A 13,919-nucleotide genomic window follows, 5' to 3' on the forward strand; every position below is an offset into this window, starting at 1 on the left:
TGTAATTATAGGGACCCACAGCCTCAGAGAAGGGAACACAGAGCACTCAGGGAAAAACTTGACATTTAACTCTGAATACGAAAGAGTGTTCACTTCTCCTACCACCCCCTTTTTTTTTTTTATTATGATGTACACTTTATTATGCAAGGTTATACAGTTACATATCTGATTTTATACAAAAAATGAACATTAAGAGGACACAAGAAAAAGTTCGCTTCCTAGAGGCTGTAGATTTCCTCGAACTCCTCCGACGCCGGGCAGGAACCGAGGATGCAGCGGGCATTTCCCCTCTGGATCGCGACACTGAGGCGCTGAAAGAGAAAACTTGCTGCTCTAGGGTCTCTTGTGGTGTCAATGAGCTTGGAACCAAGATCCTTAAGAAACCTTCTTGCACTCTCACCCCATGGGCCTAGGGTCTCAGACCCTATTGGAACGAAATTGTACCTTTGATCTAATTGCCTGTACTTGACTGACTTTTGTTTTTCTCTGTGTGTCGCTGCGGCTCCTGCCGTGCCGGCAGAGAGGGTGATGTATGTCGTTGCCAGGGTGGATACGCAAGTATAGTCCCATGCTAACTGCCTGCCACCCTTCCACGGACGCAGTGTGATTCCGTCTGGTCGGCCGGCAAAGCTAACAGAGTCACGGTTCAGTAGGTTGCGGGGCTCTCTCTCCGCTGGACACTGAGCAGAGGCAAGGCAAGGATATATATATATATATATATATATATATATATATATATATATATATATATATATATATATATATATATATATCGTACCTAGTAGCCAGAACGCACTTCTCAGCCTACTATGCAAGGCCCGATTTGATTAATAAGCCAAGTTTTCATGAATTAATTGTTTTTCGACGACCTAACCTAGTAGTGTAAAAGGAGACACATGGGGAATTGATTTTCAGAAACGGTTGGGCACTTCCATGCCGACTCGACTCCCGGGGGCCAGATCGTGAAAATCTTTTTCAAGCAGTTGGGTCAGGACGCGCTGGGCGCACACCTGGCTGGCTGGCTGGCTGGGTGGAGTGGTGGTCCATTCCCCCCCAGGGGTACCAAGGGCCCACCACCCAGGATGTACCTGAGGAACTGGTGCCCTATCCTAACCTGTTTTTTCTCGTGCTTTTAAGATGAGTCTAAGGCATCAAGAAGGGGGTCCCCTACTTATGGGAGGTACCGAGGATGAATGTTCAATAGATGAAAACCAAAAAATACACTGGTGAAAGGCATATAAACGTTTTTGGAGTATTTTAATGGCATGAGCAAAAATTCACGATTTGGCCCGGGGGTGTTACGAGAGTACTACGGTATCATTTTGGGGGCCCTTACTTTTGAATGGATCAGAGGGTGAATGTTCAATAGATTCAAACCAAGAAACACAGTTGAAAGCGAATATAGAAGTTTTTGGAGTACTTTAATGAGGCTATGACTGAATAGTACAGGGAGCCCTTGGGCACAGCTCCATTTTCTGTAATGGTCAGAGGTGAGCGGTGAGAACGGGGCGCGATTTTTGACCAATCAGGAGCAGAGTAGAAAAATTATCTTTCTGTCTCGGGGTCATGGGCCAATCAGGTGAAATTTTCCTTATTTGTCGCGGGGGTGTCACGTGACATGACGTCGGCAATAGGGACCCCCTACCTATGATTACCCCAGTGGGGTCAAGCATAGAAGGGGGGGGGGTCAAGATTCCTTACAAAGAACAAGTTGGATATATAGGTGTAGTAAGCCTTATCTTGAATTTGCATGATACTGTGGGGTACATTGACATGAAGGGCGAGTCATAGAACAGGATCTGCATGTGAGATGGGTCATATTAGGGTTTTAAAGAAGTTAAGATAGCTTTAAAGAGTCCTGTGTGTGCTTGAATGTGGGTAAATGTTCAGTCAATAATTCTCGTGTTTTGAATCTGAATGAGGGGTCCTAGTTTGCGTTCTAGTCGTAAAATGAGTTCCTTAGTATATTTGCTATGGAAAATGAGCTTTCAGTACTCTATATAATTTGAAATGAGGTCAAGAAAGACATGTTTATGTGCGAGAAGAGTCAGGTTGGAAACTGTTTATTCCAGTCATCCCCCCTTGACTTTGCTCCGTTTTCTGTAGCTAAAGTAAAGATTCCATTTTATGTGGCATTCAGTTGATTACTGGTGAAAAAGGCATGCTTGCCTTTGTATGGTTCTAACCTGTTTATAGATTTTATAGATATATTTTTCGGGCCTCAAATTAGATTTTAATATGAAAAATAACATCAAATGTATGTCTATCTTTTGTAATAAACGTTACAAGCATTAACAATACCTGTGATATTTCATAGAATACGAAAAGAAGTTTAAATAGTGGGGCCTCAGCCATATTGTGTTGGGTTTGACACTCCAAACATTAATTTGACACTCGTAAATATACTTTAAAGGAAAGTGGTTGAGTGGTTTAAGCAATGTAATATGTACTAGAAATCTGTTCATATTCTGTATTAAATTGAATTTTTTTAACATCATAATAGTTTGCAGCTATTGTAGTGGGGGCCCAATAACTTCATGTAACGCATCGACTGGCACTATCTGTTGCTATGAAATGCTTTTTGAAATCATGTGTTAAAAATTTAAAAGTCGACTCCATCAGTTGCCATTTATGTCAGTGCCGTGGTATATCAAGCGCAAAGGTTTTCAGAAAATGTTACACCTCCACCTTTCAAAAAGTGAAAAGATGAATTCATTTTGGCATTACTGTCATTACTTTGGAAGTTTTTAATGATAGCACATGCTTAAACAAACTCGCTCACAAAAACAAACTCATTTTTTTTTGGTTCAACTTACACAAATAAACCCAGGGCTTTTACATTCGCACAAAATACTTAGTCCCCCCCTAAACTTAAAACAGTTGCACAATCTTACTTAAAACACATTGCTAAACTCTTATACACAAACAAAAAACTCAATTTTTAACTTACACAAATAAACACGGGCTTTGCACATTCACACACAAAAAAATGCTTAGTTCCCCCTAGACTTGAACACTCACAATCTTACGGTGCTTTAATTGCTAAAGCCTTCCAAACCTGCACTGGGTCGTTAGTCATACATAGAATCAGGGAGAAAAATATCTGCTTCAATATATAAAAAAAAATAATACAACTCTTGAATAAATAGTCCAACCACTTGGGCTGGACGGTAGAGCGACGGCCTTACTTCATGCAGGTCGGCGTTCAATCCCCTGACCATCCAAGTGGTTGGGCCACCATTCCTTCCTCCCATCTTATTCCCAAATCCTTATCCTGACTCCTTTCCAGTGCTACATGGTCGTAATGGCTTGGCACTTTCTCCTGATAGTTCCATTCCATTCCATTCTTGACTAAATAACTAGCATTAAGTTTTAAGTCAATCTAATATCCCTATCTCACGGCCCCCCCCCCCCAGAACTCTGCACATTCCCGCCCTCCAACAAATTCCAAAGCCTTACAAGAGCCCACTCCAGTCACTCATGCGGCAATAGACATGTTTTTTTTCGCCCAACTGTATTTATTTAAAATAAAAATATGTCAGATAGAAAGAGTTTCGCATTGCTATTATATTTACCTTATAAAGCCTCTCTATAAAAATGATATGCCACTGCGTATTATGATTGTTTTATAATAAATATTGCATAAATACTTACACGATTTCATAAACAAAAAATTATTTTAATGAGCCATGTTTGGAAGGCATCATCATTATGGTAAATACAAACTTTTAAAACTAATTAAAAAGATATATCTCATAGAAGAAGATTTATTCTTAAGGATATATGTCATTGTTTAAGAGTTTCATTCTATATAAGAAAGTTGCCAATGTTATCAAAACTCTGGCCACAATTTTTTTTTTCTAAATGTTTTCCAAGGGAGTAAATCTTGCTTCCTCGCTTTCTCCCAGTGTTTCCTCATTTGGACTGGATGCAGAGTAACCTGCGTGCAAGTCCTGACTCAGTTCCCCAACGTCCAAACTATTGGACATTGCAAAATTTCTGCAGGAGGGTGATGGGTGGTCTGCAGGAGGGTGAGGGGTGGTCTGCAGGAGGGTGGGGGGTGGTCTGCTGGAGGGTGGGGGGTGGTCTGCTGGAGGGTGGGGGGTGGTCTGCAGGAGGGTGAGGGGTAGTCTGCAGGAGGGTGAGGGGTGGTCTGCAGGAGGGTGAGGGGTAGTCTGCAGGAGGGTGAGGGGTGGTCTGCAGGAGGGTGAGGGGTAGTCTGCAGGAGGGTGAGGGGTGGTCTGCAGGAGGGTGAGGGGTGGTCTGCAGGAGGGTGAGGGGTAGTCTGCTGGAGGGTGGAGGGTAGTCTGCAGGAGGGTGAGGGGTAGTCTGCAGGAGGGTGAGGGGTGGTCTGCAGGAGGGTGGGGGGTGGTATGCAGGAGGGTGGCTGGTGGGGTGGGTCTGCTTACTCAGTCCTCACATGGGCAGCGGCTCCAGTGTCTTCCTGCCTCGGTAACAGTGCACTCATCCTGTTTACAGTGTGTTCCTCTTGTTCACAGTGTGTTCCCCTTGTTCACAGTGTGTTCCCCTTGTTCACAGTGCGTTCCTCTTGTTCACAGTGCGTTCCCCTTGTTCACAGTGTGTTCCCCTTGTTCACAGTGCGTTCCCCTTGTTCACAGTGCGTTCCCCTTGTTCACAGTGCGTTCCCCTTGTTCACAGTGCGTTCCCCTTGTTCACAGTGCGCTCCCCTTGTTCACAGTGTGTTCCTCTTGTTCACAGTGCGTTCCCCTTGTTCACAGTGCGTTCCCCTTGTTCACAGTGTGTTCCCCTTGTTCACAGTGTGTTCCCCTTGTTCACAGTGTGTTCCCCTTGTTCACAGTGTGTTCCCCTTGTTCACAGTGTGTTCCCCTTGTTCACAGTGTGTTCCCCTTGTTCACAGTGTGTTCCCCTTGTTCACAGTGTGTTCCCCTTGTTCACAGTGTGTTCCCCTTGTTCACAGTGCGTTCCCCTTGTTCACAGTGCGTTCCCCTTGTTCACAGTGCGTTCCCCTTGTTCACAGTGCGTTCCCCTTGTTCACAGTGTGTTCCCCTTGTTCACAGTGTGTTCCCCTTGTTCACAGTGTGTTCCTCTTGTTCAGAGGGAGAGCCTTTTAAACAGAGATTAGTTTGTTAATGATTTGTTGATATGTTAAGTGTTGCAGTGCTTAAGTGTACTTGCCTAATTCTTAATACTTTGAGGGTTACAACAGTATTGCTTTATCAGTACATTTGAGCATGGGTATTGCCCCACCGGTGAGTGCCCCCGAGGCTGCTACCTCTACCTCACCAACCTGTGAGATGGGGATGTTACAAGTCAGCTCCAGACCTATACCTGATAATCCCTCGTATGTAACAACTGTATCAACACCTTCCTCTGTATATTTCAGCTTGTTGATAAAATATAAATATTACTCACCTAGCTGTGTTTGCGGGGAGGGTTGAGCTTCGGCTCTTTGGTTCCGCCTGCATCTGTTTTTTTAACTGCATCTGTTCCATTGTTTATATGATGGTGTAGTGCTGTGTTGCATGCAGTCGTCTGGTAACACTATGGTTGAGAGACGCTCCCTCCCAGAGCGTGTGATCGACCCATATAAGGGACAATTGGGGTTCAAGGCCGGTGCCCTGAGGCACCCCGGCCAGCCTGGTTTTAGTTTAGTTCATTTATTATGCACCCCATACCCATCTTGTGGGCGGTAGTGGAAAGGGTTACAGAGGCACATAATGGGCTCAGGGACTGAACCCCACAATTCATTTAGCTAAGCAAGTTACAATCTTGATGAGCTAGTTACAAAATTCAATACAAGTCGTCACATCAACAATGGGTTCGAGATCGACCTCAAGTACAGGTTCTAAATTAAGCAACTGACATATGTGGAGAGCTAGTGTCACAATTTATATGTTTGTCCTGCACACCGCCCCCCATCCAGTGGGCAGCGGTGGATAGGTTACAACTGGTGTCATGTTGATGAACCTGTCACCCTCTGCACAGTTATTAAGGCTATCACTACTGTTTACTGACCAACCATCAAGTATACTTTAGTTCAGGAGGACTGAAGTAAACTCAGTATATACAGCACGAAGCGAGATATACTTCTGTGTATATCTGTGTGTGTTGGCGTCCTCTCACTGTATACCAACACCCAGTTTCCTGTCTCCCTCACCCTCACCCTCACCACATTGTCCTCGTAACTAAATATGAAGCCAAAGAGGGAAAACCGACGGAATAATACTAATAATAATAAATAAACTTTTGAATTTGGACAAACCGGAAAAAGTTTTGCATATATGTTAATAAAGTCTAGCCAAACCATCCTAAGCTTAATACACGCTATCTGCTGCTTAATATTATAAACATATGCGCTATACTAGGCCTAGGTTTATTTAAGTTTAGTGTCTAGCTTTATTTTTGTGGACTTTATAAAGTGAATAGTACCAAATTCTACTATCTAATTGTCCATAAAGACACTCTTAAAGCTTTATGTGGACCAAGCATTAGAATGGAGTTAATGAGGTTTTTAATGTTTCATAATGATATAAAATGTAAGAAAATTAAAACTACAATAAATATGCTTCTTTCAGATTGCACTTTTTGTGTGTAGATAGGCAGGCAGGAGGGCTACTGTGTGTGTAGATAGGCAGGCAGGAGGGCTACTGTGTGTGTAGATAGGCAGGCAGGAGGGCTACTGTGTGTGTAGATAGGCAGGCAGGAGGGCTACTGTGTGTGTAGATAGGCAGGCAGGAGGGTTACTGTGTGTGTAGATAGGCAGGCAGGAGGGCTACTGTGTGTGGATAGGCAGGCAGGAGGGTTACTGTGTGTGTAGATAGGCAGGCAGGAGGGCTACTGTGTGTGGATAGGCAGGCAGGAGGGTTACTGTGTGTGTAGATAGGCAGGCAGGAGGGCTACTGTGTGTGGATAGGCAGGCAGGAGGGTTACTGTGTGTGTAGATAGGCAGGCAGGAGGGCTACTGTGTGTGTAGATAGGCAGGCAGGAGGGCTACTGTGTGTGTAGATAGGCAGGCAGGAGGGTTACTGTGTGTGTAGATAGGCAGGCAGGAGGGCTACTGTGTGTGGATAGGCAGGCAGGAGGGTTACTGTGTGTGTAGATAGGCAGGCAGGAGGGTTACTGTGTGTGTAGATAGGCAGGCAGGAGGGCTACTGTGTGTGTAGATAGGCAGGCAGGAGGGTTACTGTGTGTGTGGATAGGCAGGCAGGAGGGTTACTGTGTGTGTAGATAGGCAGGCAGGAGGGCTACTGTGTGTGGATAGGCAGGCAGGAGGGCTACTGTGTGTGGATAGGCAGGCAGGAGGGTTACTGTGTGTGTAGATAGGCAGGCAGGAGGGCTACTGTGTGTGGATAGGCAGGCAGGAGGGTTACTGTGTGTGTAGATAGGCAGGCAGGAGGGTTACTGTGTGTGTGGATAGGCAGGCAGGAGGGTTACTGTGTGTGTAGATAGGCAGGCAGGAGGGCTACTGTGTGTGGATAGGCAGGCAGGAGGGTTACTGTGTGTGTAGATAGGCAGGCAGGAGGGCTACTGTGTGTGGATAGGCAGGCAGGAGGGTTACTGTGTGTGTAGATAGGCAGGCAGGAGGGCTACTGTGTGTGTAGATAGGCAGGCAGGAGGGTTACTGTGTGTGTGGATAGGCAGGCAGGAGGGTTACTGTGTGTGGGGATAGGCAGGCAGGAGGGTTACTGTGTGTGTGGATAGGCAGGCAGGAGGGTTACTGTGTATGTGGATAGGCAGGCAGAAGGGTTACTGTGTGTGTGTGGATAGGCAGGCAGGAGGGCTACTGTGTGTGTAGATAGGCAGGCAGGAGGGTTACTGTGTGTGTGGATAGGCAGGCAGGAGGGTTACTGTGTGTGGGGATAGGCAGATAAACAAAAATTAACAATCATATTTAGTGTTAATGGAGCTCACAGTGTGTCAGACTACAAGTGTATGATTCAATCACCATTGTGCAGTGATATACAAGGAAATTGTACCAGTGTTTAAGTGTCGCCCTGACATCCCTCCACCACCCCCCCTCAAGCCCAGCGGTGCCCGGTCAACCCCTCCCTTCTCCCGTCCCACCGGCCTCACCGCACCACTGTACCTCCTGCCATCCCACCCCACCCACCCTGCGTCTGGGCGTCTCCCATCCACCTATTCACCGCCCACACAGTGCCTGTTGCAGAGATGTGTTACCCTCCATGCACCCAGATATGGCACAGGTCACAACAAGCATTCAGTTTCCTCCCAAAAGGGAGGGAGACACAAGTCCTAGTGGGACCCCACTCCTCCCCCAGAGGACCCCTCTCCTCAGAGGACCCCACTCCTCCCCCAGAGAGACCCCACTCCTAGTGGGGACCCCATGGCCACTCCGTCTATCTGCGTATACATGTTTCCCCAAGAGGAGACTACAAGAGTAACACCCTAGATAATAAATACAAAGAAGCAGCAATTTAAGTTTCAGTGTCAGAGTAGTTAACAGATTGAATGCATTAGGCACTGATGTCGTGGAGGCTGACTCCATACACAGTTTCAAATGTAGATACGAGAGCCCAGTAGGCTCAGGACCCTGTACACCAGTTGATTGACAGTCGAGAGGCGGGACCAAATAGCCAAAGCTCAACCCTCGCAAGCACAAATAGGCGAGTACGTACACGCACACCAAGCTGTAGCTAGTTACCTAGCTTAATATTTGTCCTTCTCAGCAAGTGTTAACACATGTAGGTTTGCCTTACCGTAAGCCGCAGGTCTGGCGACGTCAGTAGTCTCTTGTGCCGTCGTCACCACCACAGTCATCATGGTAGCAGTCATCAAGAGGGCCGCCATGGTCCCCCTCCTCCCAGGCTCCATACTGGGAACCATCACTGTGGGATCAATGGGTACACAGTATACCACCTCACGCAAATTTCTAAACAAGCAATTCAAGTAAAATTATATATGTAAATAATACCACTTCCGGACTAGGGGGACAGAGGAAAAAAAAAAACCAAGGGGCCAGTAGTGGAGGCTGATGTAGCTAGTGTCAAGAGATGCAAGGAAGTCGTTCAGTCTACGGGTAGTTGACTTGAAGTAGTTACAGAAGCCAATGCCACCCACAACCAAGAACATTAACGGTGACACGCAAATACAAAGAGAATTAACGTGTAAAGTATAAACTACCTGGAGAACCAATTACCGACTTGCAAAGATGTTACAGTAATTCACATTTAAGCAAAAGTCCGGAAAAGCCAGATTTACATTATTGAGGACGAGAAAGTTTACGCATGTAACGTCACCAACAGATTGGAGAGCAAAGGGGAAAATATAAGAAAATAATTACCAACATAAGCGTTAAAGACGCAAGAACAGTTAATGTTTACACCAGCACGCGTCACCTCCGCCGGCAGGCTGGACACTGACCTGGTGCTCGCCGGGCCCCCTGACGTCATCTTGGTCCCCCCCTGACGTCATCTTGGTCCCCCCCTTCCCCGACGTCATCTCGGTCCCCCCCTTCCCCGACGTCATCTCGGTCCACCGCCTGACGTCATCTCGGCCCCCCCCCTGACGTCATCTTGGTCCCCCCCTTCCCCGACGTCATCTCGGTCCACCGCCTGACGTCATCTCGGCCCCCCCCCCTGACGTCATCTCGGTCTTCCCCTTCCCCGACGTCATCTCGCCCCCCCCCCTGATGTCATCTCGGTCCCCCCCTGACGTCATCTCGGTCCCCCCCCCCCCTTCACGTAGACATCGAGAAAAGGGAGTGCGCCATCGATGCCTCCTAGCTCATGGGTCAAGTTAAGCACTGAATTTAGGACAAGTAGATCCTTTAATCGCGACAGTTCCTGGAGGTCACTCCCCAATACGAATATATCATCAATGTATCTGCAGTAGATGCGAGGTTTCCCGGTGGTTTTGAAGATGGTGTCTTCTAGTGTTTCCATATAGAAATTGAAATTGAAATAAGTTTATTGAGGTAAAATACACACAAAGGGATGAGGAAGCTCAAGCTATTCTCACCCCGTTCAGTACATCGTGTTAATACCTATATATACACACATCACAAACAATAAACACATTACCAAAGATTCTGAGTCCATATAGACGTTAGCAAAGGGGACTCCTAGTGGGGACCCCATGGCCACTCCGTCTATCTGCGTATACATGTTTCCCCAAGGGGAGGCTACAAGAGTAACACCCTAGATAATAAATACAAAGAAGCACCAGTTTAAGTCCATGGTGAATATCACAATCCGGAGAGCCGATAAAACCGCAGCCTTCGTCCTCATCCCGACTGATGAATATATCACCAAACTAAAAAAAATCCTCCAAGATGAGACCAAATTCAATAGGATTAGCAGAAACCCAACAGAAGATATCAAGAAGAAAGTCAACCACATAATCGATGCAGTTAATGCTAAAAAAATGCAGCATCTACCTGTAAAGGTCCATCTACAACCTAGGATATAAATAAATAAATAAATAAATAAGTATGTTTCTGTGAATAATACAATTTCTCCCACCCTACCCATCAACATTGGTGTTCCTCAGGGCAGCATACTTGGCCCTCTCCTCTTTCTCATCTACATTAATGACCTTCCAAATGCCTCCCAACACCTCAAGCCAATTCTATTTGCTGACGACACAACCTTCATTTACTCCAGTCCTGACCCCCTTGCTCTAAATGCCACAGTAAATACTGAGCTAGAGAAAGTCCATCTTTGGCTAACCGCCAACAAACTCACCCTTAACATTGACAAAACGTTTTATATTCTGTTTGGCAATAAATCCTCTAATCAGATAAATCTCAAAATAAACAATACCCAAATTTGTAACAAATTAGATGGCAAATTCCTTGGCGTTCTCATCGACCACAAGCTGAATTTCCAGGGTCACATTCTAAATATGTCAAAAAAAGTTTCAAAAACTGTTGGCATTCTTTCTAAGATCAGATATTATGTACCTCGCCCTGCCCTGGTGACTCTCTATTACTCCCTCATCTATCCATACCTCAACTATGGTATTTGTGCTTGGGGTTCTACTACATAAAATCATTTACGTCCTCTTATTACCCAACACAAAGCTGCTATTAGGACAATATCCAACTCTGGCCCCAGACATCACTCGGTACCCTTACTCAAATCTCTGAATATGTTAGATATTAAGTCACTGCACATTCTCTCTTGTGTATTATACATATATAAAACGCTGAACTGTAATGCCAATCCTGACCTCAAAAGCTTCATTGAAGGTTGTAACAGAACCCATGAGCACCACACCAGAAATAAATACAGTTTTGATATTCCTAGAGTACGACTTAATCAAACTAGAAATGCTCTACAAATCAAGGGACCGAGAATGTGGAATTAATAATTCTTAATAATTAATCTTAATTATTAAGATTAATAATTCTAACACGAATTTTCTCAATCTTTCGTACATTTCTTTTCACTGTTGGAGGTAATTCAAAAATCAATTCTCCAAAATTCATTTTTATTTCTAGTCTGACGCGACACTTGAGCGCGTTTCATAAAACTTATTACATTTTCAAAGACTTTACACATACACAACTGAATAGAACTTACATATCTCCGATTTGTTTATATCTACATTTGAGTGAGGTGGATGGGGTGAGGTGGTATTTAATAGGGTATTAATTTCATCAACACAAGACAGAACACGAAACAATGGGTATTGAAATGGAAGTGATTGTAGAAAGCCTATTGGTCCATATTTCTTGATGCTTCTATATTGGAGCGGAGTCTTGAGGTGGGTAGAATATAGTTGTGCATTAATTGGCTGTTGATTGCTGGTGTTGACTTCTTAATGTGCAGTACCTCGCAAACGTCAAGCCGTCTGCTATCGCTGTATCTATCGATGATTTCTGTGTTGTTTACTAGGATTTCTCTGGCGATGGTTTGGTTGTGGGAAGAGATTATATGTTCCTTAATGGAGCCCTGTTGCTTATGCATCGTTAAACGCCTAGAAAGAGATGTTGTTGTCTTGCCTATATACTGGGTTTTTTGGAGCTTACAGTCCCCAAGTGGGCATTTGAAGGCATAGACGACGTTGGTCTCTTTTAAAGCGTTCTGCTTTGTGTCTGGAGAGTTTCTCCAGACACAAAGGAGGCATATATATATATATATATATATATATATATATATATATATATATATATATATATATATATATATATATATATAATATATATATATAATATATATATATAATATATATATATATATAATATATATATATAATATATATATATAATATATATATATATATATATATATATATATATATATATATATATATATATATATATAGTATTTTCCCTTGTAAATTGGTGAACATATGGGATGGGCTACCATATGTACATTATATTGTATATTATATAATAAAGGAAAACAATTTGTCCATTACGTCAATATATGTAAGATGGTGGACATAGAAGAGGCGGAGTGGAGACACTCTCAGCCCGCTAGGCTACCCTCTGCCACCCAGTCATCTGGTTTACTTTATCGCAATTATTATCTGCTAAAATGAACCCATAATTATTATCGTATATGAAGATTATTATTAGATTTGTCTTTATTGCTGAACTTATTATTAATGCTAAATATTCCCCACAGGTCAGCACAAGTGTCTGTGGTCAGCTCTCCAGGTCACCCACAACCTCCGCAGGGTACCCACAATCTCTCCAAGTCATCCACAACCTTCCCAGATCACCGACAACCTTCCCAGGTCACCTACAACCTCCCCAGGTCACCCACCATCTCTCCAGGTCACCTACAACCTCTCCAGGTCACCCACAACCTTCTCAGGTCAACAACAACCTTCTCAGGTAGACCGCAACATGCGTAAAATCCCGTTTGAACAAACGATGGTTGTTGTGAAGATCATGATGACGCTACTGCTTCTGTGGCCGTCCTGTGAGTAGTCAACAGCACCCGTGTGCTTCACTGTATCACTGTGTATGTGTCCATCACTGTATATGTGTCATCACTGTGTATGTGTCCATCACTGTATGTGTCCATCACTGTGTATGTGTCCATCACTGTGTATGTGTCCATCACTGTTGTGGGAAAATCCTAGCAGGCATTTATTTCTGTCTATTCTATGAATATTTAGAGTTTATTTTTATTTAATTTTTTAGTTAACTTTAATACATTTTTTTTTTTAGATATATACAAGAGTTGTTACATTCTTGTACAGCCACTAGTACGCGTAGCGTTTCGGGCAAGTCCTTAATCCTATGGTCCCTGGAATACGATCCCCTGCCGCGAAGAATCGTTTTTTCATCCAAGTACACATTTTACTGTTGTGTTAAACAGAGGCTACAGTTAAGGAATTGCGCCCAGTAAATCCTCCCCGGCCAGGATACGAACCCATGACATAGCCCATTAATTATACAAGTGATCATATTCTCTAGTATTTTATCCATAGTTACTGGTTTCATCTAGAAATTTTCTACTGATCATATTTTATTAGTTTCCCTCTTTACTATAAAAGCGGGTGGTCCTTCGTAATAGAATTTCATTACATTAATATTTAAATAAATAGAGTCACGCCCCAAATGTCCCACATCTACACTTGAAACTGTGTATGGAGTCAGCCTTCACCACATCACTTCCTGATGCATTCCATTTGTCAACCACTCTGACACTGAAATAGTTCTTTCTAATATATCTGTGGCTCATTTGGGCACTCAGCTTCCACCTGTATTCCCTAGTGCGTGTGCCCCTTGTGTTAAATAGCATGTCCTTATCTATACTATCAATTCATTTGAGAATCTTGTATGAGGTGATAATGTCCCCCATAACTCTTCTGTCTTCCAGCGACGTGAGGTTCAACTCCCGTAGTCTCCCATCGTAGCTCATACCTCTCAGCTCGGGTACTATGGTGGTACTATATACTCGGTGGGAACCTTATCCAGTTTAGTCTTATGCTTGACTAGATATGGACTCCATTCTGTA

The 13,919-nt window shown here is 44.0% G+C and overlaps 1 protein-coding gene and 1 long non-coding RNA gene across 4 annotated transcripts in view; one reads left to right on the forward strand and one right to left on the reverse strand.

Annotated features, from left to right (window-relative positions):
* On the reverse strand, nucleotides 1-9,373 carry LOC138358920 (uncharacterized). Its single transcript, XR_011225626.1, has 3 exons — nucleotides 9,284-9,373; nucleotides 8,700-8,828; nucleotides 1-311 (listed from the first exon to the last, which is right to left on the reverse strand). It is a non-coding gene; the product is annotated as an uncharacterized lncRNA (long non-coding RNA).
* The window catches only part of LOC123746999 (neuronal acetylcholine receptor subunit alpha-2), a 26,917-nt gene continuing 17,387 nt past the window's right edge, over nucleotides 4,390-13,919 (forward strand). Inside the window, exons 1-2 of one of the 3 annotated variants that reach the window (XM_069317333.1) lie at nucleotides 4,390-4,452; nucleotides 12,576-12,875. In XM_069317333.1, the coding sequence (XP_069173434.1) occupies nucleotides 12,800-12,875 (76 nt within the window). In that variant the 5' untranslated portion in view covers nucleotides 4,390-4,452; nucleotides 12,576-12,799. Of the gene's footprint in view, nucleotides 4,499-12,575; nucleotides 12,876-13,919 lie in introns of all 3 variants that reach the window. The other 2 variants (XM_045728918.2, XM_069317334.1) reach the window with 2 other exon arrangements.

This window comes from Procambarus clarkii, chromosome 87, assembly GCF_040958095.1.
Source record: "Procambarus clarkii isolate CNS0578487 chromosome 87, FALCON_Pclarkii_2.0, whole genome shotgun sequence".
Classification (NCBI taxonomy): domain Eukaryota; kingdom Metazoa; phylum Arthropoda; class Malacostraca; order Decapoda; family Cambaridae; genus Procambarus; species Procambarus clarkii.